General features: G+C 35.7%; 2 protein-coding genes across 2 annotated transcripts in view; one reads left to right on the top strand and one right to left on the bottom strand.

Annotated features, from left to right (window-relative positions):
- Positions 1–22,697, bottom strand: part of sax (type I BMP receptor saxophone) — a 62,597-nt gene extending 39,900 nt beyond the window's left edge. The window contains exons 1-2 of the mRNA XM_089095714.1: positions 22,581–22,697; positions 13,432–13,629 (exon numbers count right to left, since the gene is read on the bottom strand). Of these exons, the coding sequence (XP_088951840.1) occupies positions 13,432–13,504 (73 nt within the window). The 5' untranslated portion in view covers positions 13,505–13,629; positions 22,581–22,697. The remainder of the gene's footprint in view (positions 1–13,431; positions 13,630–22,580) is intronic.
- The window catches only part of LOC148948161 (palmitoyl-protein thioesterase 1-like), a 635,005-nt gene that overhangs the window by 484,011 nt on the left and 123,658 nt on the right, over positions 1–27,336 (top strand). The gene's annotated exons all lie outside the window — the stretch shown is intronic.

Here is a 27,336-nt window from a genome sequence, read left to right on the forward strand (position 1 = left end):
GATGATCTTTATTATTGAACCAGAGAGACAATGTTGAAGCGTCCAAAGAGGTTCGTAACTATATTAAAGTTTATCTGACAAGTCACCTCAGATACTAACTTCACTACTCTTTAACATATTTTGAAAACAGGAAAGGAAAAAAACAATAATGTCGACGGCCATACTGTTGGGCACAAGTACATATAATGTTGAATGAAAGAGTGGGAGAGGATCTTTATTATTGAACCAGAGAGACAATGATGAAGCTTCCAAAGAGCTTCGTAACAAAATTAAAGTTTAGCTGACCAGTCACCTCAGATACTAATTTCACTACTCTTTAACATATTTTGAAAACAGGAAAGGTAAAAGACGATAATGTCGACAGCCATACTCTTGGGCAGTAGTACATATAATGTTGAATGAAAGAATGTGAGAGGATCTTTATTATTGAAACAGAGACAATGATGAAGCTTCCGAAGATCTTCTTAACGAGATCACAGTTTAGCTGACCAGTCACCTCGTATACTAATATGACTGCTCTAGAGCAGATTTTGAAAACAGAACATGAAATAGAAGAGACTGTTAAGAGCCATACTCGTGGGAACAAGTACATAGACTGTTGAATAAAAAAAGGAGAGAGGATCTTTATTATTGAATAAGAGAGATAATGATGAAGCTTCCGAATTACTTCGTAACTAAATCACAGTTTAGCTGAACTGTCACCACGGAAGCTAATTTGACTTCTCTATAAGGTATTTTGAAAATAGGGACGGTAGAAGACGAGACTGTCGACGACCATACTGTTGGGAACAAGTACATCTCAGGTTGTATGAGAGAGTGGGAGAGGATCTTTATTATTGAACCAGAGAAACAATGATGAAGCTTCCAAAGAGCTTTGTAACTAGATTAAAGTTTATCTGACAAGTCACCTCAGATACTAATTTCACTACTCTTTAATATATTTTGAAAACAGGAAAGGTAAAAGACTAGAATGTCGACGGCCATACTGTTGGGAACTAGTACATATAAGGTTGAAGGAGAGAGTGGGAGAGGGTCTTTATTATTGAACCAGAGAGACAATGACGAAGCTTCCGAAGTGGTTTGTAACCAGATTAAAGTTTATCTGACCAGTCACCTCAGATACTAACTTCACTGCTCTTTAACATATTTTGAAAACAGGCAAGGTAAAAGACGATAATGTCGACAGCCATACTGTTGGGCACAAGTAAATATAAGGTTGAATGAGAGAGTGAGAGAGGATCTTTATTATTGAACCAGAGAGACAATGATGAAGCTTCCGAAGTGCTTCGTAACTAAATCACAGCTTAGCTGACCAGTCACCTCGGAAACTAATTTGACTGCTCTATTATGTATTTTGAAAATAGGAAAGGTAAAATACGAGACTATCTACGACCATACTGTTGGGAACACGTACATATAAGGTTGAATAAGAGAGTGGAAGAGGATCTTTATTATTGAATCAGAGAGACAATGATGAAGCTTCCAAAGTGATTCGTAACTAAATTATAGTTTAGCTGACCTGTCACCTCAGATACTAATTTGACTGCTCTATTGTATATTTTGAAAACAGGAAAGGTAAAAGACGAGAATGTCGACAGCCATACTGTTGGGCAGAAGTACATATAAGGTTGAATGAGAGAGTGGGAGAGGATCTTTATTATTGAACCAGAGAGACAATGGCGAAGCTTCCGAAGAGCTTCGTAACCAAATTAAAGTTTATCTGACCTGTCACCTCAGATACTAATTTCACTGCTCTTTAGCTTATTTTGAAAACATGAAAGGTAAAAGACGAGACTGTCGACGGACATACTGTTGGGCACTAGTAAATATAAGGTTGAATGAGAGAGTGGGAGAGGATCTTTATTATTGAATCAGAGAGACAATGACGAAGCTTCCGAAGTGCTTCGTAACAAGATTAAAGCTTAGCTGACCAGTCACCTCAGATACTAACTTGACTACTCTTTACCATATTTTGAAAACATGAAAGGTAAAAGACGATAATGTCGACAGCCATACTGTTGGGAACAAGTACATATAAGGTTGATTGAGAGAGTGCGAGAGGATCTTTATTATTGAACCAGAGAGACAATGATGAAGCTTCCAAAGAGGTTCGTAACTAGATCAAAGTTTAGCTGACCAGTCACCTCAGATACTAATTTCACTACTCTTTTATATATTTTGAAAACAGGAAAGGTAAAAGACGAGAATGTCGACAGCCATACTGTTGTGCAGTAGTACATATAAGGTTGAATGAGAGAGTGGGAGAGGATCTTTATTATTGAACCAGAGAGACAATGGTGAAGCTTCCGAAGAGCTTCGTAACTAAATTACAGTTTAGCTGACCTGTCACCTCAGATACTAATTTCACTGCTCTTTTATATATTTTGAAAATAGGGAAGGTAAAAGACGAGAATGTCGACAGCCATACTGTTGGGAACAAGTACATATAAGGTTGAATGAGAGAGTGGGAGAGGGTCTTTATTATTGAACCAGAGAGACAATGATGAAGCTTCCAAAGAGCTTCGTCACTAAATTAAAGTTTAGCTGACCTGTCACCTCAGATACTAATTTCACTGCTCTTTTATATATTTTGAAAACAGGAAAGGTAAAAGACGAGAATGTCGACAGCCATACTGTTGGGCAGAAGTACATATAAGGTTGAATGAGAGAGTGGGAGAGGATCTTTATTATTGAAGCAGGGAAGCAGTGACGAAGCTTCCGAAGAGCTCCTAGGTTTCAGGAGAGCTTAAGTTTCACGAGAACAGTGTTATTTGATAGATTTTCATCCAATAAAATACCCAGGAATCGAATATGCCTATCAGGGGTACGAGTTATATCACCATGAGTGGTAGAAATAGTTTGAACTAAAGGACAAGAAGTACCTGATCTGGAAAAAATAAGTAGCCTAGATTTAGGGAAAGGCGATTTAAATCGAGCCAAGTAAAAGTTCTTTCTAGAACAGAATACACTTCCATGATGAGGGAAGAATCCTTAATTTTTTAACACTCAAAGGTACTATCATTTGCCAATGCAAACAGCACTGGGTCTTGAGCTCCCTCACTAGGTGGAATTAGACAAATTATATTAAAAATCCAATAGTCAATTCCAATGAACCTGTTACTAAAATAACTTCAGGTTAGATGCCAAAAAGGCAAGATTAGCATTGACACGTATTCTTAATTATTTTTATTTCACTTGACTGAATTGCCTCTTTTCACATCATTTCATCTATTAGTCCTGGTTTAACTTTGTTCAAGTGAGGATTCTGAGACTGTCTTTACAAAAAAAAAATAGCTTTAAAGGTCATGTTGCAATGTAATTTTTTTTTATTAATTATTTGTCCTTTGCTGAGGACGGCCCTTGAATATAAGATCAAAGTAATAATTTGAAGTTTAAGTTCCACTATCTTACAAAAAAATCTCTATTGTGCTACCTTGTTGTCTGTGTTCAGAAAAAAAAACGTAGCAAATCACCTAATAATCCCTGAATCATAAGAAAATGTTTGAATTCAGTTACAAGATCACTTATGATGGCAACCCCAAGAGTATGAACTATCAAAAAAACAAACTTGGCGAATCACCTAATAATTCCTGAATCATAAGAAAATAGCGGAATTCAGTTAAAAGACCTCTAATGGTGGCAACCCCAAAAATGTGCACTATCAAAAAACAAACTTGGCGAATCACCAAATAGTCCCTGAATCATAAGAAACAAAAATCAGTTACCAGATCAATGATGGTGCCAACCCCAAGAGAATGTATCATTAAAAAAAACTTGGCAAATCACCTAATAATCCCTGAATCATAAAAAAACAGCCCAATTCCGTTAAAAAATCACTAATTGTGACAACCCCAAGAGTGTGCACTATCAAAAAACAAACATGGGAAATCACCTGATAATCCCTTAATCATAGCCAGCGCAATAGTGCTGCCTAAGTAAAGAACAATATTGGCACAATCAGAAGGAATAGTCCCTGAATCATAAGAAACAAAAATCAGTTACCAGATCAATGATGGTGCCAACCCCAAGAGAATGTATCTTAAAAAAAACTTGGCAAATCACCTAATAATCCCTGAATCATAAAAAAACAGCCCAATTCCGTTAAAAAATCACTAATTGTGACAACCCCAAGAGTGTGCACTATCAAAAAACAAACATGGGAAATCACCTGATAATCCCTTAATCATAGCCAGCGCAATAGTGCTGCCTAAGTAAAGAACAATATTGGCATAATCAGAAGGAATCGAATATGCCTATCAGGGGTACGAGTTATATCACCATGAGTGGTAGAAATAGTTTGAACTAAAGGACAAGAAGTACCTGATCTGGAAAAAATAAGTAGCCTAGATTTAGGGAAAGGCGATTTAAATCGAGCCAAGTAAAAGTTCTTTCTAGAACAGAATACACTTCCATGATGAGGGAAGAATCCTTAATTTTTTAACACTCAAAGGTACTATCATTTGCCAATGCAAACAGCACTGGGTCTTGAGCTCCCTCACTAGGTGGAATTAGACAAAGTATATTAAAAATCCAGTAGTCAATTCCAATGAACCTGTTACTAAAATAACTTCAGGTTAGATGCCAAAAAGGCAAGATTAGCATTGACACGTATTCTTAATTATTTTTATTTCACTTGACTGAATTGCCTCTTTTCACATCATTTCATCTATTAGTCCTGGTTTAACTCTGTTCAAGTGAGGATTCTGAGACTGTCTTTACAAAAAAAAAAAATAGTTTTAAAGGTCATGTTGCAATGTAATTTTTTTTTATTAATTATTTGTCCTTTGCTGAGGACGGCCCTTGAATATAAGATCAAAGTAATAATTTGAAGTTTAAGTTCCACTATCTTACAAAAGAAAATCTCTATTGTGCTACCTTGTTGTCTGTGTTCAGAAAAAAAAACGTAGCAAATCACCAAATAATCGCTGAATCATAAGAAAATGTTTGAATTCAGTTACAAGATCACTTATGATGGCAACCCCAAGAGTATGAACTATCAAAAAAACAAACTTGGCGAATCACCTAATAATTCCTGAATCATAAGAAAATAGCGGAATTCAGTTAAAAGACCTCTAATGGTGGCAACCCCAAAAATGTGCACTATCAAAAAACAAACTTGGCGAATCACCAAATAGTCCCTGAATCATAAGAAACAAAAATCAGTTACCAGATCAATGATGGTGCCAACCCCAAGAGAATGTATCATTAAAAAAACTTGGCAAATCACCTAATAATCCCTGAATCATAAAAAAACAGCCCAATTCCGTTAAAAAATCACTAATTGTGACAACCCCAAGAGTGTGCACTATCAAAAAACAAACATGGGAAATCACCTGATAATCCCTTAATCATAGCCAGCGCAATAGTGCTGCCTAAGTAAAGAACAATATTGGCACAATCAGAAGGAGAAGTCCTATAAACTTCGAAAAGGGCTCACTCAATTGGAACTTGAAAGGGCTAGTGCTCGTTTTAACAGTGAAAAGTGGTTGGATGGCAACCAACCCTATTCCATGCCCATCATTTCCCCTAACACATCCAGTAAAAATCTTAATATAACCATTTTGTTCAACGTAGTTGAAAGATCCCCGACAGCCCTCTGATTTCCGATTGCCGATCCAATAAGAGCCCTCCGAAGTATATACGACCCCCTTTTCTATAAAAAAAAACAAACTAATAGGCCCCCAAGGCATAACTTATAACCCTTTCCCTGAGGGCTGTGGTCGTCCTCAAAGACATAATTTCCGAACCTTAAAACTACGTTGAACAAACTGGTTATGCCAAGATTTTGACTGGATGTGTTTGAGGAAATGATGGGCGTGGGAGGGGGGTTGGTCGCCATCCAATCACTTTTAACTATTAAAAAGGGCACTAGCCCTTTCAAGTTCCAATCGACTGATCCTAGAATTTCGAATAAGAATTTAAAAGTAAATAGTAAGGCGTTTAAAGAATATGATTAAAATTTACATGTTTATTTGTATGAATAGCATAAATGCTATGTTTGGCAATCAGTAAAATTGGAATGAGAAAGACGCTTAAGAAATAACACATAACAAAGTTCACTTTTCTTTCCTTTATTAGTGATTGATACTAAAATGGAGAATCCTTATTAATTTTATACAAACATAAAAATAGTGTTTTTATGCCAGTTTTAAGTTTTATTTTAACATTGTTATTTACTGAACAAACCATTATTTGTTCGTTAAAATTTGGGACAGTCAATGATATAGAAAATTAAATCCCTTTAGATAAATAATCTGGTTTAAAATCGTGAAATATCAGTTCAAGGGGACCAAGCTATACTTGGTGCAAAGAAAGACATTTTTTAAATCTCTCTGCAAACCTTTAATTTCATTTTATTTGGAAAGCCTTTTTTTGCACATTTATATCAGCAATTGATTATATATTAACAGCAATTAAATAAAAAAAAAACTACAGAAGAGACACACATATTCAGAAAACTGCAGTATAGCAATTCTGAGCATTTGTGATGTCATTCATATGAAAAACGTTTATTTTTTTTCAAAATTAGGGCCTTAACCGGATCAAGGAGGCACACTTGTGTCTCTTTAAAGAGGCGACCCACCACAAAGTTAAGCGATTTCCGGTCCTAGCGGTCGCAGAGAGACGGCGGTGATCGCATTTTGTAGCCTAAGCTCAAACTAAGAAACATGCAAAATTTCACCCCCCCCTCCGACTTTATCTTCATGGGGGAAAGTGGGCCGGAAGTTTCGACCCTCCCACCACAGACCCCCTTTAACGTTGTCCGATTGGGCTGAAATTTAGAGGATAAGCTTTCCTAGGGTCTGGGAGCTTATCATCAAAATTTCAGCTCAATCCGATCACTACTTCCCTGTTTTCCAAAAACCAAATATACCCACTTAATGTTCATCAAATTATTATTTTTTTTTTTTTTTTTTAGCCACGCCTACAGGCCACAGTTGGTAACGGATCCTGGTGAATGAGGACTCATTCGAAGCGGAATTCGACCTGTTAGGGCCTTTTGATATTTTCAGACCGAAAAAATTATCCCCCGAATTTACATTTACGAAAAACATCGTTTTCCTATTAGACCCCATGTTAATTTTTGAAATTCCTAAAAGCATAGTATTTCATTATTAAAATTAGATCAAAATAGTCCTCTTAACCTGACAAGACCGACTGCAAGCTTCCAAAAATTCCAGCTCTTTCCCAGAAGTTTTTTTTGTCAAAAAACGAAAATCTTACTTTCTATTTGCTTGCGTCGAAAATAGATAGGAAAGACTAAAAATAAACTATGAACAGTCTCTGATGGTACAGTGGTCACTATTGTTGCCTGTGAAGCGGATGACCCGGGTTCGATTTCCCTAGGAGTAAATTTTTTATATATAGAATTTAAAGTAGTATCTCTTAAATTTAAAGTTGAAAAAAGAAACTCAGTTTCTTTTTTAAAGAAACTCAGTTTCTTTTTTAAATCCAATCTGTTAAATACTTCGACTCAACAGGCGTCTCAAGAAAAATATCGCAGTCGGCCTTCAGCTTACAAGTAAGTCTCCACTGCTTTGATAACATGCAGTATACCTGTATGCTCGAAGAAAAGTTGAAAAAAGAAAATCTTACTGTGCATTAGATTTGAGTATTCAGGAATTAAAAGCCTTAAAAAAAGAATCTCGGGGGTTTGGGGAAGGGCGGCAGCCCCCCCCCCCACACTTCAACAACTGATAAAATCAGCCAACAGTTTGTCAAAGAATAATAAGTAATAAACTGTACAAAAACGTGCAGAAATTATTTGAAAAAAACTACATGTTTTCTAAAGAGTTAAAGAGGCTGAGTCACAAGTTCGAACCTTAAAACGTACAGGGATTAGGAGGTACAGTTGGGGGCTGCCGCCCCCAAACCCCTGCTTCCGTATATGAAAGGGGCTGTGCCCTCCTCAACGCCTCGCTCTTTACGCTAAAGTTTGACTTTCTCACAACTCTTTTTTTAAACAATAAAAACTTTAGCGTAAAGAACGAGGCGTTGAGGAGTGCACAGCCCCTTTCATATACAGAAGCGGGGATTTGGGGGGCGGCAGCCCCCCAACTGTACCTCCTAATCCCTGTACGTTTTAAGGTTCGAACTTGTGACTCAGCCTCTTTAACTCTTTAGAAAACGTAGTTTTTTACAAATAATTTAGTTTATAAACCAGTTTATGGTCATCTATTATGCATACCAGATTTCACAGAAACCCAGATTTAGTTACATCTGATTAACCCTTATACCATCATGTTCTGTCCGTGTATCAGTTTTCAGTCTCTGTCTCTTTTTTTTATGTCTCTCTGTCTTATTCTGTCTCTCTGTCTCTTTTGTCTAGCTTAAAACTCATCTTGGTTTTCTGAAAGTTAGGAAGAATCATTCAGAGAGACAAAGCCAAGTCATCAGTAGGCCTACCTCTCCCAAGTACTTGGGACATCATTCATATGAAAAATGTTTTCCCCAAATTAAGGCCCTAAACAAACTTCCCCAAAGTCGTGACTTACCAAGATTGTTTTCTATATTTGAAAATCGTGCTTTGCCAATTTTCAGAAAACAAATATTGTTTTTTTAGAAAAATTACAAATATACATACAATTATTATTGGTTTAGCAATAATCATTTTTAAAACACCACTTGCCAGTGTAATCCACAAGACATTCTTGGTAAAATGAGAAAAGATTTTATGTATGCCTACATTGAACTATTATCCTTGAATAAAGAATATTGCTAATTCAGAATATTACTTTTTCGCATATTTTGTTGGGAGGGTGTGTGTTTACAGGTCTGAAATTGGTCCAAAAGCTCTTTGTCCCAGAATCTATTTAAATACACGCAAATATTGTTAAATGAAGTTGAATTTTCTCTGATTCTTTCTAATGTTCTTTCTGTCAAATATCAACTACTATCTGATAGGTGATATAAAGAAATGGATTAATTTAAAAAAAAGAAAAAAGGAAGTGATATAGGCTGTTATTTCAGGAGACGGCATACATGTTCCTTTAATGTGTACAGGACTACCACATAAAACAATTTAGAAACAGGTTTTTGAATAGCTGGGAAGATTTAGTTATTATGTATGCTGTGAGTACTTTGTTTATTTATTCACAGTAAATAAATTCATTTTTTTTAAAGAACGCTGACTAAAAACAAAATTTTGACTTAAAAATTAAGTAAGAAAAAAAATATAAAAAAACATTAAATTAAAAAAATCTAAAGTAAATCACTAATAAAAAAGAGAAATAGAAAAAGAATGCTGAATAAAACAAAGACAAAAAATGACAAACTAATTTGAAAAATGATTATAGAAATAATATTAAAAAAAACATTCAAATACAGGATTGTATTACTTCTGTCAAATCTCAATGATAGCTAAATTAAAGAATAATTTAACTCTGAAAACCAAAAAATAATAAGTGTTTTGGAAAAAGTCCTACAGTTAGCAGTAACAGCAGTTTTTAATTACACTTTCTCCTTTATTAGCTCAAATGGTACGAAAATTTTTAGCTGAACTAGTTCTTTAAAGAGCAAGTTTAATTTCAAAACAATATAATATATCAAGTCAATAATATGCTAGACAAACACAATAAAGGGGTACACTTTTTAGTCACAACTCAGGAGGAGCTGAGGATAGCTTTTGACTAATACGAGATAGAATCCTCTTGTCCATCCTCAACATGTGTAAATAATAAATTATATGAATTGCCCAAATAGCTTCTCAAACTACTATCAAAAGTTATCTTATTAGAGAGAGAGATTTATTTTAAACAAACAATCAATTTAACATAAGTTTAGTGGCCACCCCAAGAAGTAAAAACTTGTCCAAGGGGGTGGCGAAAATACACTAACATAACAAAACAACAATAAAAAAAACGAAAAAAATAATAACCTATCTATAACACAGTCCCCAAACAGCACCACAAACCTTAAACCTTAACATTTTCATTAAATTTGCAATCATATTCATAATCATCACCCCCAGGAGCCATAAAAATTTACCAATATCAATATTTAAAAAAAAAAAAAAAAAAAAAAAAAAAAAAAAAAACCTAAAATTCATACTTACTAAAAAGCATCCCTTTAATTACTATCTTAAACGAAGAAATATCACTTATATTTTTTATATTTTGATCAAGATGGTTCCAACTTCTGATCCCCCTGCGAAGCAAAGAAAACATTGATCGGGCCGAAACAACCAGTGGAATATTAATCTCTGCAGATGACCTAGTATCATAATCATGGACAGAAGATCTCAGGTTAGCCAAGCTATCAAAACACGGGAGTTTTATACCCCTCTGAATCCTAAAAATGAATAGAAGTGTATACAACTCCCGTAATCCAGAAGCTGGCAGTATCTTTACACGCTCATACACGTTTCGTACCGAATCCCGAGGTTGTAGGCCATCTAACAGCCGAACAGCGTTGTTTTGTAGAACTTGTATTGGCCGAGCAATAGAAGGAAATGTTCCAAGCCAAACGCTACTACAATACAATATATATGGATGGATAAGGGAATAATGAAGAAGGCGCATAACAAAAGGAGGAAAAAAATGCTTTAGTTTTGTCATTATACCCAGGTTACGAGACACGGTTTTACAAACATAATGTACATGGCGCTTGAATGATAAAACATCATCAATATAAACCCCCAGGTACTTATAAGAACACAACCGCTTTAAAGCTCCATACTGTGTTGCAATATCCTGAAACCATGGATAAAAATCTGGCGAACGGGAAAAAATAACAAAATTAGTCTTACCCAGATTAATCTTTAATCTATTTACCCTCAACCAGGAATATAACCTATCAATAGCATCTTTCATCGATATCTGAAGTAATTCTTCTGTCTTCACGGTACTAACAGCAACTGTGTCATCAGCAAATAATGACACCGTCTCATTCCTGGGATTTTTGACCATATCACTAACATTAAAACAACAACCTGGGATACAATCAGGCATATCATTAATATACACTAAAAAAAGAATCGGACCAAGAACTGACCCCTTCGGGACACCTCTAGTCACTGGGCGGGCGCCTGATTGTATACAAGTCATCTCTACAAACTGGTACCGGTTACTAAGGAAACTTCGTATAAAGTCAAGAGCTTTACCTCGGATCCCATAGACCTCACATTTTTCCAGGAGTAGGCCATGGTCAACTGTATCAAAAGCCTTCTGTAAGTCTAGAAACACTGCACCAACCTTAAAACCTTCATCTAAAGCTATGTTAATTATACTAGTCAAAAATATCAATGCATACTCTGTCTTCCTATCTTTTCTGAAACCGAACTGATTATTATTCAACAATTTAAACTTCTCTAAAAAATAGGTCAACCGATTACTAAAACACTTTTCAATAAGACGAGAAATAACTAGCAAGACTGATATTGGGCGATAATTACCCAAATCATTACTATCACCACCTTTATAAACCGGTGTCACTCTTGCATTTTTTAAACAATCTGGAAACCTTCCTTGACGGAAGCAATCATTAATCAGTGATGTCAGAACACCAGATATACAAGGGAAAATGTATTTTAGAATTTTTAGGCTAACTAGGTCACTACCGGACGAACTATTTTTCATACTATAGATAATATCCCTTAACTCATCTAATGTAATCATCTTTAGATTTAGCGATACATTTGCAGGAGATGGTAGAGTAGATCCAAAGGTTGGGTCATCTGGAGACGAGGAAATCATCTCGGCTATTTGTAGGCCTACTGAACAAAAATGATTTAAAAACTCATTACATATCCCAGTACCATCTGCAATTATAACCTCATTAACAGTCACGTCTGTTGGTAGAATATTAGACCGCTGATCTATAACATTACGGATTATTTGCCAAGTTTTCAACGGGTTAACTTTAACATCATTGAACTTCATACTAAAATATTTTGTTTAGCCTCACGGAGGAGATTATTCAAACAATTACGAAAAACACGGTATCGCTCTTTATTCTCATCCGTCGGTCTTAAAGCTTGTGACTTAAACAGTCTATCTCTTACATTTATTTTTCGAAGAAGGTCATGCGTTATCCATGGCTTCCTCCCATTATGTTTTCGACCATTCGAATTCTTCACTGCTCCCACTTCCTTAACCATGTCTAAAAGCTTACTATAAAAGAGTGAAAATTTAGTATTTATATCACTCTCATTTCCAAACAGAGATACCCAATCAATATGAACCATATTATTTTTTAGTTTCAATAGGGCACTGCGATCAAAAAATACAACTCTTTTACTCCGTTCAGGAGTTTCTCGCTTAGGGATAGATACCTCAAAATCTGCAAAAACACCAAAGTGGTTAGATTCCACATTTACAAGAACTCTTGGCGATCTAAAAGGTGAATTAGAAAAAATATTATCCAAAAGTTTTGCAGACGTCCAAGAAACTCTAGTTGGGATATTAATCGTTGGGAACAGCCCATAAGACATACACAAATTTAATAACTGAGAAGTCACAGAAGACTCCATATCCAGCATGTTAATATTAAAGTCACCTAGAACAAAACAAGAGCTATTACTAATTTGTACTTTTGCCAGCTGTTCATGAAGATTCTCAAAAAATTCTTGAATAGAACCAGAAGGAGGCCTATACACAATTACTAAATATGTATCAACATTATTCAATTTAGCTTGTAATACTAGTGTTTCACACACCATTTCCTTATATTCACTTAGATCATCTCGGACTCTAACACGGAGATCTTCACGAACATAAGCCGCAAGACCCCCGTGTTGACGTAACTCCCGTTTCCGAGTAAACAAAGTATATCCAGGTATATCTAAAAGAGCAGAATTGTGGTCCTTCAACCAGGTCTCCGTCAAAGCAAACACATGGAAAAGATTAAGTTTACCTAGATTCGCTAAAAAATCAAATGTCGTATTTAGGCCCTGACAATTCAAAAGAAAAATCCCAAAATCTTCCGATCCACCATGCCGATACTCAACATCATGAAAATCATAACTAAAAACAAATTAATTTGTTTCATTTTTTTTAAGATTATGCAAGATTCTACCTCAACAGAGAGAAAGCGTATTAGATAGCATATCTAAACATTGGTATAATGGTATCACATATCCCCCCCCCCTTCCAGAAAATGTAAAACAAGAGCCTTTATTCACTTTATACTTCTGTTTCCAACAATTATCTTCATAATGAAAACCACTCAAAGCCCTTCTGCCCTGAGTAAGGGTCTTAGACCTATGTGCCAATGGGTGTAACATGTAAGCAATAATGTTGTTTGTTGTAAACACTATCACAAGCAAATCCAATAGAGAAAAACAAAATACTAAAAAAAACATGAGAGTGCATTTTCCAGGGTATGGGTATTCAAAAATTCTATTGTTCTCCCAAGAACAATTGTGATATATTTCAACCATCCCCCAAGGGTTAGACCTATGTCTTCAAATATAGTAACTTATGCTTTTCTCACCATCTTCAGTTTCAAAAGTAAGTCCAGATGTGTAAAGGAAGCTAAGAAGTATAACAGCCAAATATGGATTCATCTTCAAATCTTCAAGCAATTAATCTGTTTGCTTATCTTCTGAAGCTGTTATGCTCAAGAATTTTGAGATGTAACATGATTTCTCATTAGACCAAATGGAAAAGACAAGGTGTTGACAATAATCTTCTGAAAATAGATTATAAAAAAGTCTACCAATTAATGGAACTAGATTGAGGAAAAAGGTAGGTGTTCACAAACAGTATATTCAAGTAAAAATTTAAATCTGAAAGTAAGATAAAGCAATTTCAAAAAGGAAAATCCAAAGGAAGCAAAATGCATCTTGTTACTACCTTGCCTAATGGTAGTAGACTATTTTGCACTTTCAAACTTCAATCATAGTTACCAAAATCTGTTTTCTAAACTACCCTTAAAGGGAAGAATTGCTTGCAATGTTTCTTTTATCCCACTCTAATCCCTCTGGCCCACATTTTCCTTTTGATCTTCCCTTTGAAAACTTCTTAGCCAATAGCTTTTGGCAATTACCTCAGAAGTATGAAAATATCAGTTACAACCTTTAGGCATGAGAGTGAGAACTGAAAACTTTGGGAGTGAAAACTGAAAATTAATGGCTTTTGGTAATTATTAAAAGTTATCATGTAATGTATTGCATTACAGAATCATAAAATGTCAGGTAAAACCTTTAGGCATGAATGATTGTTGATGACTAGAGACACATTTGTTAACTAAATTTCACAAATTATCCATCAAAACTATAATAGGTATGAAACCTAATGATCAAATGGCAAAGCATTAATCAAGATATAACTGAATTGAATAGTTTACTGATTTTGTGGCTTTTCAATCAACTTTTGTGCTTCATTATAGTCATGGGTAGGTTCATAATAGCAAATAGAGATAATAGTAGAGAGACTTTACTTTTTTTCTAAGTATGGCATAATTACTGTTGCTGCATATGGCATATCAGCCCCTATAATAAGTTACAATGTAGCCCTAGACTGAACATAAAAATCACCGATTTTGTGGGTTTTCAATTATCTTTTGTGCTTCATTATAGTCATTGGTAGGTTCATAACAGCAAATAGAGATAATAGTAGAGAGACTTCACTTTTTTCTAAATATGGCATAATTACTGTTGCTGCATATGGCATATCAGCCCCCATAATGAGTTACAATGTAGGCCTAGTCCTAAACTAAACATAAAAATCACCGATTTTGTGGGTTTTCAATTATCTTTTGTGCTTTAATATAGTCATTGGTAGGTTCATAATAGCAAATAGAGATAATAGTAGACAGACTTCACTTTTTTCTAAATATGGCATAATTACTGTTGCTGCATATGGCATATCAGCCCCTATAATGAGTTACAATGTAGCCATAAACTAAACATAAAAATCACCAATTTTGTGGGTTTTCAATTATCTTTTGTCAATGGTTGGTTCAGAATAGCAAATAAGTCATTAGAGTTTAAAGTGTTGCCCTTTTTCTAAATTTGATAAGATAAATGCTGTTGTTGCACATTGAATTCAAACAACCCTACACCCACCCTTTAATGATATCAAGATGTGGCCAAAAAAAAGTCATACCAATTAACTGATTTTGGGGATTTTACATAGTCTTTTGAGTTTGTATATTGTCAATGGTTGGTCCATAATATCAAACAAAAAAATTAAAACAACAACTAATTGAACAAAAGAACTTCTAAATATAGTCTAGTGCTATATTTAAACAGTAGAAATTATTCTATTTGGAAAGAACACTAAATAGAGAAGCTGTTCCATTTTATTTTTCAATTTTATTTCTGGCCTATACCCTACTATATCTTTGGTAATTTTCCTTTTCAGGGAATGCCTATCATCCAACTACTAACAAAATAAGGTAAGTTGCCTCAATGCCCCTAAACCAAACATAGCCTAGTACTTCAAGGATGGTTGAGGTTAGGTTTATACTCATATACATTTGAAAAAAAAAATCCAAATCTAAGTGTCAAGTATGTTATCTCAACCATCACTCAAGCCATCCAACCCTGCAAGTGCGGACTGTTTAAGACAACTTTGAAAAATAGAAAAAACTAAAATAATTTTTCCTTTTTGAGAAAAATCTAAAAAAAAACATTCAATGGTAATCTATATAAAATTACATTTTATGCTAAAGTCAAAACTATAGAAAAACTAATGTCTTAGAAGACTATAAAAAAAAATTGCTTCTGGGTCAACCCTGACCTTCCCTATGAACGATTGATCCTCTCAATACGCAATTCACCTCAGTTTTTACCAATGAACCTGACAGAAGGCTACTCACACTCTAAAATTTTAACAACAAATCATTTAGCAAATGACATTTATTACCTTTACAAAACCATTGTTGTTAGAAACAACACCATGGTACCAACACATAAGTATGTCAACCAAACATAAAACAAACTCTTCATGGACAGTTTCCATCTGTTGACAGTTTTTAAGCAAATCTCAATAAGGAATGGGAGACCAAAGTATGGCTCACGCAATGGGATGAAGCTGATGTCCTGCAGCCCTATCATCACTAACTGGTGTACACTGGACTTGTCCATATCACTAGCAAGTGTGATTTAATGTAATTTTTAAGGCAATGGACATTGTCAATTAAATACAAACACAAAAGAAGCTCCACAAGCCCTCAGCCAACCACATAATCAGACAAGATTTTGTAGCCAAAGAGAGATTAATAACTTTAATAGTTTGAGTGAGGATAACATTTGTTCAGCATCAGCTAGGTTTCCAACAGGAGACTTAAAAAAGAATTGGATGCTAAACATTCAAAATATAATTGGGATTACCACTACTAATTCCCTACAATAAAGTTAACATATGTGTGCACAAATAAAGAAAGAATGTTTCTCTATGAAGATACAGCGGCTACTGATTCAATGGGTCCATTCAAGTGAAATCTTGACAAAGAATGGCTACAGCAACAGTTAACAATAAAATAAATTTCAAAATAGGGATAAAATCCTTTTTAATAGACAGTGTATAGAAAATTCACAAAAAATACCAGATATTTTGGTCACATATACAGTGACCGCCATCAGTAGTAAAACTAAACTAAAACAATTTAAAACAAAAGTTTATACACAAAATCAAATAAAACTACATATTGTTTAAATCTCTAATTCTTTTCAAAGCAAAGGCGGAAGCTAGCCTCTTTGACCTTCTTGGATTCAGTTCATTAGCATTCAATGATATAACATTTGGACAAGTGTTTTTGTTCCTTACCATATCTACCCGGGCTAAGTGAAAAACTTAATGAATTTTACAAAGCAATGGTCTAAGGGTAGCTTTAAAGAGTAATAATACTTTGGGTAGTTTTCTAAATTCTGGGAAGGATCTAACTTCATTGGGGCAACAAAGTGGGGTTTATCAGATCCCATGTACTTGCAGAAGCTCATATGTGGGATGTACTAATCAGAGTTTGGGAATGAGATTATTACAACATAAAGACTCTATTTCTTCAGCTTTAAAACAAGATTCTAAGTCTGAAGATTTTACTTCAACCCTTTCAGAACATATTTTCAATTTTCCAGACCATTTTGTTTTGTTCAAGAATGTCTCTTTGATTTCCAGGGATTGGGGTTTAAAGCAAAATTTTCGTGAAACTCTTGAAATAAAGAAAATCTTATTTAAGAATATTGCTTTGAATCAGGATACAGGTGAATTAAGGCTGAACTCTATCTATGATACTTTATTAAAATCTGACAGAGTAAAGTTCAATTCACCCAATGTAGTTGACCTTTGTCCAAATGTTATATCATTGAACGCTAATGAACTGAATCCAAGGAGGTCAAAGAGGCTAGCTTCTGCCTTTGCTTTGAAAAGAGTTAGAGATTTAAACAATATGTAGTTTTACTACTGATGACAGTCACTGTATATGTGACCAAAATGTCTGGTATTTTTTGTGAATTTTCTATACACTGTCTATTAAAAAGGATTTTATCCCTATTTTGAACTTTTATTTTATCGTCATGGAAAGGCAGTGTGGTCTCCAAAATTATCTACAGCAAAAGTTCCTGTACAACCAGGAAGCTGTTGAGTCCTCAGCCCAAATGTAGCAAGCAATCACATCAAACAGACTACAGAAGTTACAACAGAGCATTACAAGGATGGCAAATCCTTAGATTCACTCTAAGCTGCAATTTAAGGTAATGCAACTGGACTGTATACACAGTGACATATTTGTTGTTGTTTTTTCATTTTTGCATCATATATAAATAATAGCCTATATTAGTAATGGAGCTGAACAAATCTAGCATTGGACCTTATAATTGGGACCCTATAATTGGGATTGCCACTACTAATTCCCTACAATTAGGATTAACATATGTGTGCATAAATAAATGGCAAGCATGTTTCTCTTTGAAGATATAGTGGCTATTGATTCAAAGGTATATTCAAATGAAATCTTGACAAAGAATGGCTACATCAAGAGTTCCTGTACAACTGGAAAGCTGTTGAGTCCTCAGCCCAAATAAAGCAAGCAACTACACCAAACAACCTACAGAAGTCACAAGAGAGCATTGCAAGGATGGAAAATCCTTAAATTCACTCTAAGCTGCAAATTAAGGTAATGTTACTGGACTGTATACACAGTGAAATCTTTTTATCAGTGATATATTCGTTTTTTTTTTTTCATTTGTGCATCATATATAAATAACAGCATATATTAGTAATAGAGGTGAACAAATCTAGCATTGGACCTAAAGGCTCTAAAGTAGGAATTACGGTAATATTGGCATATCATCAGCATAAAATAAGGCATTTGAAAATCTTCAGTGCCTAGCCACTAAGCTTGTATCACACCCAGGGGTATTTTTAGTGGGGAGGGGTATAGTTGCCCTCTTCCTAAATAATTTGGAGACAAATTATTATGTAGCCCATACCCCTTGTAAGATTCTCCACAAGAGGTTAAATGCCACCTTGTCAAACTGGCCAAAGCAATTTAAGGTAATAAACTGAATTTTAACATTTTCCTAAACTTGTACAATTATGGAGAACCAGAGCTTTACTGAAAACACAAAACACTATAGGAAGGAGCAGAAAATAGGCTTAGTTCCATGTAGAAAACAATAGACTAGAAAAGTTAATTTCTGATGCAAATGAAAGTTAAATTTGGATTCAGGATGCAATTTTGACTATAGAGGTAAGTTTATTTCTTAGCTACCTAATTACTCCATTAATATAATCATTACCCCTTTAAGTTTAGTTCAGTTTTAATTCTCTCAAAAACTGAACTGATTAGTTTTCAGAAAATTACTAGTTTTTCAGATTTGTGTGGTACAATTTTACAGAGGTATTAAAAATTTGTGTTAGCTACTTTTGGCTATCTTGGAAAGGGGTTATGTTAGGAAAATGAAACTTCCCAGGATGTGTCAACAGGCTGAAGTATGTCCTGGGAAGGTATTTTGAAGTACCTACCTCCACTCCTTTTCCCTCTAGAAGGTCCTGAATGTTGTCTATGTGATAGGTCTATACCTATTGAAATTTTGACAAAACAATATTTTAGATTAATTTTCAGTTATCAGTTTCTTTTTCTCTGGCTTGAGTTCTGAAAGTACAATTCCTGTTAATTGAGTAGAATCTTAAGCCATATCAAAATTGTATTTTTTTTTTCAAAATTTAGGAAATGTATTTGCATATCTTTAAAACATTATAAATTGGGATTGAGCAATTTTGAAACTGAAAACAGTTTTGTTGTACTTCATTTAAGCAGGAGATCTATTTTGCAAGGTTTCACTTTTATAACACACAGATTTTTAAAGGTCAGGACCCTCCAGAGGGAGAAAGAGTGGAGGTAGTTACTTCAAAATACCTTCCTGGGACATACTTTAGCCTGTAGACCCATCCCTGAAATTTTTATTTTCCTAACCTAACACCTTTCTAAGATAGCCAAAAGTAGCTAAGTAGAATTTTACCAAAATTTGTTTATTTGAACTAATATTGTATAGCCTATAGGCTATGTGTTGCATAAACTGCTAAGTAATAATTTCTTTGCTTGTATCAGAAAACTGTTATCACTAGACAGTTATTGGTAAATTTCTAGGTGGCACTATAATTTAGCTAGGATGAAAGTGAAAACATCATTTGATGCCTTTTTTAATTCAATAATCACCTCTGGGGCAAATTGCATCTTGAGCCCTTGAAAAGGCCCCAAAGGTATTTTATATGAATTATGAAAGAGCTTAAAAAAAGCATCAAGTGATGTTTTTCCTTTCATCCTAGCTAAATTATATGACCCACTGCAAATTTACCATGAACTTTAACCACCCCACCCCTCTAATGTGCAAATATATACCCTGAATTGTCAACAGCTAAGTTTCAAATTGCAAAATTCAGTGCTATTTTTGTTGACAGCATTTGAAAACTTGAAATGGTTTATATTTGAGTTGCCTAATAAATGAGGTTTGAATTGTTATAAGTAAATATTTTTGGATTATATTACTCTTGGACAATTTATTTATAAACTAGTGATATGTTTTTAACCACTTTTCAATAACTTAACTAAGGTTGATAACTTCTTTGTGTGGTTACAAAAAAGAAATACCTTTAGGGCCCCTTTAAGGCCTCAAGATGAAATTACCTTAATATGCACATTGGAGCAAAATAAGGTGCCATGTTGGATCTGTTTGGCTTTGTTGTTGAGATGACAGCTAAAAACAATTTAATAAAAAGAACAGTCTTGTGACTGTGTTTACTGCCTAGTGAGATGCCTTCCAACTCTAAGTGTGTTGGGATAGATGCAATTTAAGCCCACTTGGTAATGGTGACCACAGATAGGTATGATCAAGGGGACCATTTTTCTGTAGTTTAGAGTAGATACCACTACACAATGTCAATTTCTGATAGAGTATGCAAATTGTTTGGGTATGACAAGTAGCATTAGCATCCTAGCACAACTCTGTTGTATATACACATATATCAATTGCTATTTATGAGACACCAATGATGGGCAGCTCTAGTTGTATCTTGAAAGTTTGGCTTCCCATGCTTTGTCAAGTCTCTTTTTCAAAACTTCAGCTGATATTAAAGACACTGTCTCCTTGCTTAAGCAGTTCCAATCATTAATGACCCTTTGGCTAAAGAAATCTTGCCTGGTTCTACTTTTAACTTGGGGCTTATAAAGCTTCTTAGAATAACCTTGTGCTTGTCTTTTGTTGGGTAACTGGTTAAAGAGCTCATTTTGGGGTTGGTTGAAAAATTTATATGTGAGTAGCATGTCACTCTGCTTACATTGGAAGGTCAAAGATGGGAGTTTTTGGTGAGATAGCCTTTACCTTACTTCTTTAATTCGCACTTTGGAGCAAATTAAGGTCCATACTGGATCTGTTGTGCTCCGGATCAAATGATGGCAAAAATTTGTCACTGTGTTCGGGCCCAGTGACACGCCATAGGAAAGGTCTGTTGGAGAGATGCAATTTAAGCCCACTTGGTAGCAGTGGCCACGAGGTAGGTATGGCCCGTAAAGACCATTCTCAGTGGTATAGAGCTGACACCGCCGCACAACAGCAACTTCGGATTGAGTATGCGAGCCATATAGTTTCTCACCAGGTCCAAAGACCCACTTGGTGGCCCTCCTTTGTACACCTTCAATCAACTGTATATCACCCTTGTAAAAAGGACCAGCAAGGCAGGTTCCAAAGTTAAGAACTGGTCTCACAATTGTGTTGCATACCTTCAAGAAGATTCTGTGTGATTTGCAAGTAAGTACTCTTTTAATTAGTCCAAGGCTAGAATATGCTTTGGAAATAGTTTGTGCAGTGTTCATGGAACTTCAGAAGATTATCTATTGTGACTTCCAGGTTGTTGCCACTGGTGCAAGTTTGGAGGGGAATGGGAGATGGTGTCTGGTTATCATCCATAGTGTATTGGTGTAGAGGATTATTGTGACCAAAATGAATGGCAATGCATTTTGATATGTTGAAAGAAAGAAACCACCTATCTGCCCATGCCTGAATGTGGTCAAGCTCAGATTGTATTTATGATTTATCAGGTATACCAAATAGTTTTGAGTCATCAGAATAAACGGTTAAGTGATTATATTCATAATCAGCATAAAAAAGGCATTGAATGGTGTATTCACTTTTTTCCTAACTTAATAATATGATTTTGTAGAACTTTACCAAATTCTACTTTAGCTACTAGGCTAGTAGCCATCTTGGAAAGGGGTTAGGCTAGGTTAGAAAAATGAAACTTTCAGGAATGGGTCTACAGACCAAAGTATTCCAGAGTGTTTTGAAGTACCTACTTCCACTCCTCCCTTTAGAGGATCCTGAAATTTCCCAACATGACATGTGGATACCTATTGAAATTTTGACAAAGCAACATTTTACCTTAATTTTTAGTAATCAGTTTCTTTTTCTCTGGCTTTAGTTCTGAAAATGTAATTTCTGTTATTTGAGTAGAATTTTAAAGCCATATCAATATTTTTATTTAAAATTTAGGAAAGGTATTTGCATATCATTAAAACCTTATAAATTAGGATTGAGCAAAGTTGTGAAGCTGAAAACAATTTTGTTCTACTTCAGTCAAGCAGAAGATCTAGCCTATTTTGCAAGGTTTCACTTTTATAACACAAATATTTTGAAAGGTCATCAAAGGCAAGGACCCTCTAGAGGAAGGAGTGGAGGTATCTACCTCAAAATACCTCCCCAGGATATACCTTAGCCAGTAGACCCATTCCTGAAAGTTTAATTTTCCTAACCCAACCTCCTTTCCAAGATAGCCAGAAGTAGCTAAAGTAGAATTTTACTGTTTTCATTTTTTTCCTAGCTAATTTATAGTGTCACCAAGAAATTTGCCCTGTTATTTTATAAACTTCTTTTTTAGCTTTAGGCTAGCCGACCATGGACTGTTTCAACTTTGGGACCCTATTAAAGTTCGAAAACTAAATTCCCCATAGGCCTAGAAACAATTATTGAATTATGAAAGAGAATAAAAGGGCACCAATTGAAGTAGGTCTATTCATTCTCTTTCTCAACATCAAGGTTGTTTTATGAATTTCTTCAGTTGTGGCTTGATGTAGTTTTGCTCTAAGTAAGTTTCAATGGAACTTGTATAAAGATTTTGAAATGATTTTAAAGTGAATTTTACCTTTACAATGTGTAGAAATTGCAAATTTTGTTAATTTTTTTTGTAAATTTTCTGCAAAATTGTCTTCAAAGATGTTAATCTGTTTCTTGCAAAACATAGTCATCTACTAAACCCAGCGGTGTCACTATGACCATTTTGTTTTTACTAGTTTTGGGTGAAAAAATTTACTAGATTAGCTTCCGTTTTACTAGATGTTGCCAAAAACTTGCGCGTGTCGCGGCTTTCGCCGCGACACGCGCATTGGCGGGAGAAAGCTAGTAAATACTTTTGTTATCAAAATGAAAACAAAACTAAAAAGTAGCTAGTGCGTATTTTTTTTTCTGCTTGTGCAACATCTTAATATGATTTCTTTTGGCCATTCAGCTTATTTGCCTGCAAATATGTAGGAAATGTGTTCCTAGTTATTCTTTAGGTCCAAACAGTTTCTTCCAGCCTCCTAATTTTCGACAGGCTCGGCCTTACTCCATAGTTTAACGAACTTTTCTGAAAGTTTTTAGTTTCAGTATATACTTACAACTAGGCTTCAAAAAAATTTTAGGTACACAAAAAAACCAGACAAACGACCACGAAAAATGAAATTCAAAGTAAAAAACAAATAATAATAAAGTCCGATTCGACAGACCAAATTCGACTTTTTCAAAGCTTAAAAGCCGGTCTTGCATCTTCTTCTGTTTCCCAGGGACCGGGTTCGTTCGCGTTCATCTTCCATTTTCTGCATCTATCAATCATAACGGGCTGAATCTCCCACTCCGAAACACATCTTGTGTCTCTGAGGCAGAGTTGCTTGGAGTGCATGAGAGCTCCAACTGTGTCGATATTTAATCTGTTTCGCCCAGTTATCTTGATAATATTTAAACTGGAAAACTGCCACTCTGCACCGGCTGAAGCATGGGGCAAAGCACAGAGGGTCGACGTAAACTTTGGGAGCACTCGGAACTTGGTTTTCCCGTTATCATCTTTCAGTTTGGTAAGCCTCTTTCAGAATGTAGGAGGACACTCTAAATCTGACTCTCATACTATTTCTGAAATAAATTCACTTCTGATTTGAATTTCCTCGTACTCACTATTTAGGTCCTCGAGCATCTTCATCCTCTCCCCTTCCGTTCTGCAGTCTCTAACAGCAACATGTTTAAACCTCTGTAGAAGAGAGAAAAGGGACATAGTCTCGTTGCTCATAGCTTTCAGTGGATCCAGAAGTTCTAAAGATGTAAGAACAGGGTCATCCAGTCTTATCCTAGAACGGATCTGCTTAGCAAGTTCAATAAGATAAGCAAGGCAGGCTTTTCGAATAGCTTGCACCCAGTGACGTCGATCTTCCACTGACAGGCTTTCAAGGTGCAACTCGGTATTCATCCCAAGTTTAACATTTTCAAGCTTCACAAATTTTTCAGGACTGCTCTTGTTCAGGGAAGTAAAGTTACCTTTGAGCTTCTCAGGACGAAGGAAACACTGCAGAGTAGACAAGTAAAGCTCGCGGGTATGTCTCAAAAGGCAATGAATCCTTGTTCCGCGTGACTGGAACTCTAGGTTGAACTTGTTGATCTTTGCCAGTATATACAAGAGGAAGTACAAGTAGGCCTTAGTCACGTCTATATCCATCGCACTTAGCAGCTTTTTGGCTTTATCCCTTGTAGAGCTGTCCGACGATGTTAGGGACAAGTCTGTCAGATACAAATGCAAGGCTGGCCACTATTCAAGTAATTTGTTAATTCAGGCTTCAAGCGACAACCAGCACGTGCCGCTAATCTGCAGAAGTCTGTCGTTGGCATTTTCACAATATCCTGGAAAACCTTCAGTTCCAACTGTCTCTTAGGGCTTGCGCTTATGAAGTTGATGAGTTCCTTCATGAAAGTTTCGACTTCAGCAGGTAAGTGCTTCGCTGCAGCCGAAGTACACAATGCAGCAGTATGGCAAGTGCAACCAAGGACAAACAGCTGCGGATTTTCACGCAGCAGCTGGTCTGCAAGGCCGTTTTCGCGCCCCATATTGACCGACGCATTATCAAGACCAAGTCCAATCATATTTTCTAATGGAACGTCAACTTTCTTAAAGTACTTCGTCAGAAGATTCTTTTGCCCACTTGCAGCTGCGTCGTCCACCTTTAGTAATGCCAGGAATTCTTCCCTCACGGTATTCTCACTGTCTACATATTTCACAATAACAACTAGGGACTTTGTAGCTGATCTGTCTGTGCTTTCGTTGGCGATTATTGAAAAAAAGTTCTTCTGAAGAACAGATGCTAAAGTGTCCTCGCCATAAAATCCTATAACAATTTTAATAATGCCAGTCAATTTAGTTCGCTTCATTTCAACATGCTTGGCTTTAGCTGAATCCCCAAAAGACTTTTTGAAAACGGGAACGAGAGTATCAATTTTTGTCAAAGGAATATCTTCAGCTGCAACCCATGCTGCAAGGCGTAATTCAGCAGCTGACACCATCCTATCACTGTTCTCATTTTCCTGCCTTTGCTCGTTTCCAACTGCTCCCTAACTGTCAGTTGTCCCAATACGGCTTTTACGTTCTTCTTATGAAGCTCACTAGTTGCGTGATTCTTCATGACAATCAAACTTTCCGTCAGTTTTCGCTGACAATATCTTCAATAGGCCTTTTTGCTTCCGTCTGGCGATTGAATAAGGAAAGGTTTCAGCACTGAATCAGTCAACCACTCTGGTCGAAACTTCTGTACATAGTGCATCTTCTTGGTCTTGTGACAAACAGACTTCGCACAAATCTCTGAGTCCTCAGCCGGATCGATTGTGGCAGATGTAGATGCAATTTCATCCGATTCCTGCAAAACGCTGCTTTCCAAAATTTCTATTGATTCTTGAATACAGTCCAGCCCAGTATCTTTCGGGGCAGCATTGTCTGTTTCAGCGTTAGCAATCTCTCTTCTGTCTTCAGGACCGGCCTTTTTTGCAGAAGCTATATGGTACAAAGTTTTCTGATTGGCACGTGTTTTCTGCTGGTTCAATATGGGTAGGAAGCTGTCTAATGTTCGCTGCTGGCTGACAAGTGGAGTTGTTTTGATAATGGTGCTGATGAGCAAGATTAGCTATCCCTATGGTGTAGGGTGCCTGATAGAACCAGAATAAACAATAAAAAATGAGTTGTTCATATCCTATATCAACTGGGCAGCATTTCTGTAACTCTACAGTACATGTTACTGAATAACACAGATTGAGAAATGAGTTGTTTTTGGTTAATTTCAAATATAAGATGATAATGAGATATTTAGGAAATAATCATACCATTTGACTCAGAGTTTAATGCTGTATCCAAATATAGCAATCACATCCAGTGGAAACTCATCCTCTAGATTCTATAAATCAAGCTTTTAAGGGGTACGAAGAGATTCAAGGGTGTGCTGCAGGGTTGTAGGTGTGGTGGCCTAGACCCTGAACTCCAAGTAAGCCAAAAACTAAACTGAATATAGGGTTTTCTATCTGAGAATCTGGAAACTCTAGACTTTTTAAAACTTCTGGAATTAATTTCCACCAGAAATGATTGTTATATTTGGATAGAGGATTGAATTTGGTAAAATTCTACTTTTGGCTTTCTTGGAAAGGGGTTAGGGTAGGAAAATGAAACTTTCAGGGTTGGGTCTACAGGCTAAAGTATGTCCAGGAAGGTATTTTGAAGTACTTACCCCACTCCTTCTCTATCAAGAGGGTCCTGAAATTTGCCCACATGGCAGGTGCATACCCATTGAAATTTTGACAAAACAATGTTTTACCTTAATTTTCAGTAATCAGTTTCTTTTTCTCTGGCTTTAGCTCTGAAAATACAATTTTAGTTATTTGAGTAGAATTTTAAGCCATATCAACGTTTTATTTTCAAAATTTAGAAAATGTATTTGCAAAGCTTTAAAACCTTATAAATCGGGATTGAGCAAAGTTGTGAAGCTGAAAACAATTTTGCTGTAATTCATTTAAGCAGAAAATCTAGGCCTATTTTGCAAGGTTTCACTTCTATAACTAACAGATTTTTAAAGGTCATCAAAGGTCAGGACCCACTAGAGGGAGGAATGGAGGTAGGTACTTCAAAATACCTTACCGGGAAATATTTTAGCATGTAGACCCATCCCTGAAAGGGAGCATTACAAGGAAATACAACTAGCCTAGAGGAGACTTAAGAGAAGGATAAGCACAAAGGTGTCACTCCAAAAATATTCAACAGGTATTCAGCGTGCAAACATGAAGCCTTTGCTCAACATACCTTTTATGACTTATCGCCTAATTATAAAATGAAAAATTCAGATCCAATAAGTCCAGATCTTGATTAAAAAAAAAGATTTCAAAAGTGTCAAGTTTCACGCCAAAGGACTTGAGCAGTTTGTCGTGTTTTGGGACCACATAATAAATGTCAAAGGAACAGTAAGATAACAGTCAACTGCCTCCGGTACGTTTTCCCAACAAAATGCTTTCAGATGAGGGCAAGAAATTTACTAGATTTTGGCAAAAATTTACTAGATTTGTTCGATTTTACTAGATCTGACCCCCATTTTACTAGATTTACAAGGTGGATATGCTTTTTACAAGATCTAGTAAAATTTTACAAGGGGTGACAACCCTGACTGAACAAGTACAGTCAAAACTCTCCAAAAGTGACCCCGCGTACCTCAGCTTCTCTAGAGGGAAAATGTTGTGCTACTTAATCACTCCGAGCCAATAAATTAAATTCAATAAAGCTTTTACGGAACAAGTAGAATCACCTACGGAACTTGTGATTTAGACCCTTCTTTTGAAAAAGACAGCAA

This window comes from Artemia sp. Qi Xiang Cuo, chromosome 10, assembly GCF_049724085.1.
Source record: "Artemia sp. Qi Xiang Cuo chromosome 10, ASM4972408v1, whole genome shotgun sequence".
NCBI lineage: Eukaryota > Metazoa > Arthropoda > Branchiopoda > Anostraca > Artemiidae > Artemia > Artemia sp. Qi Xiang Cuo.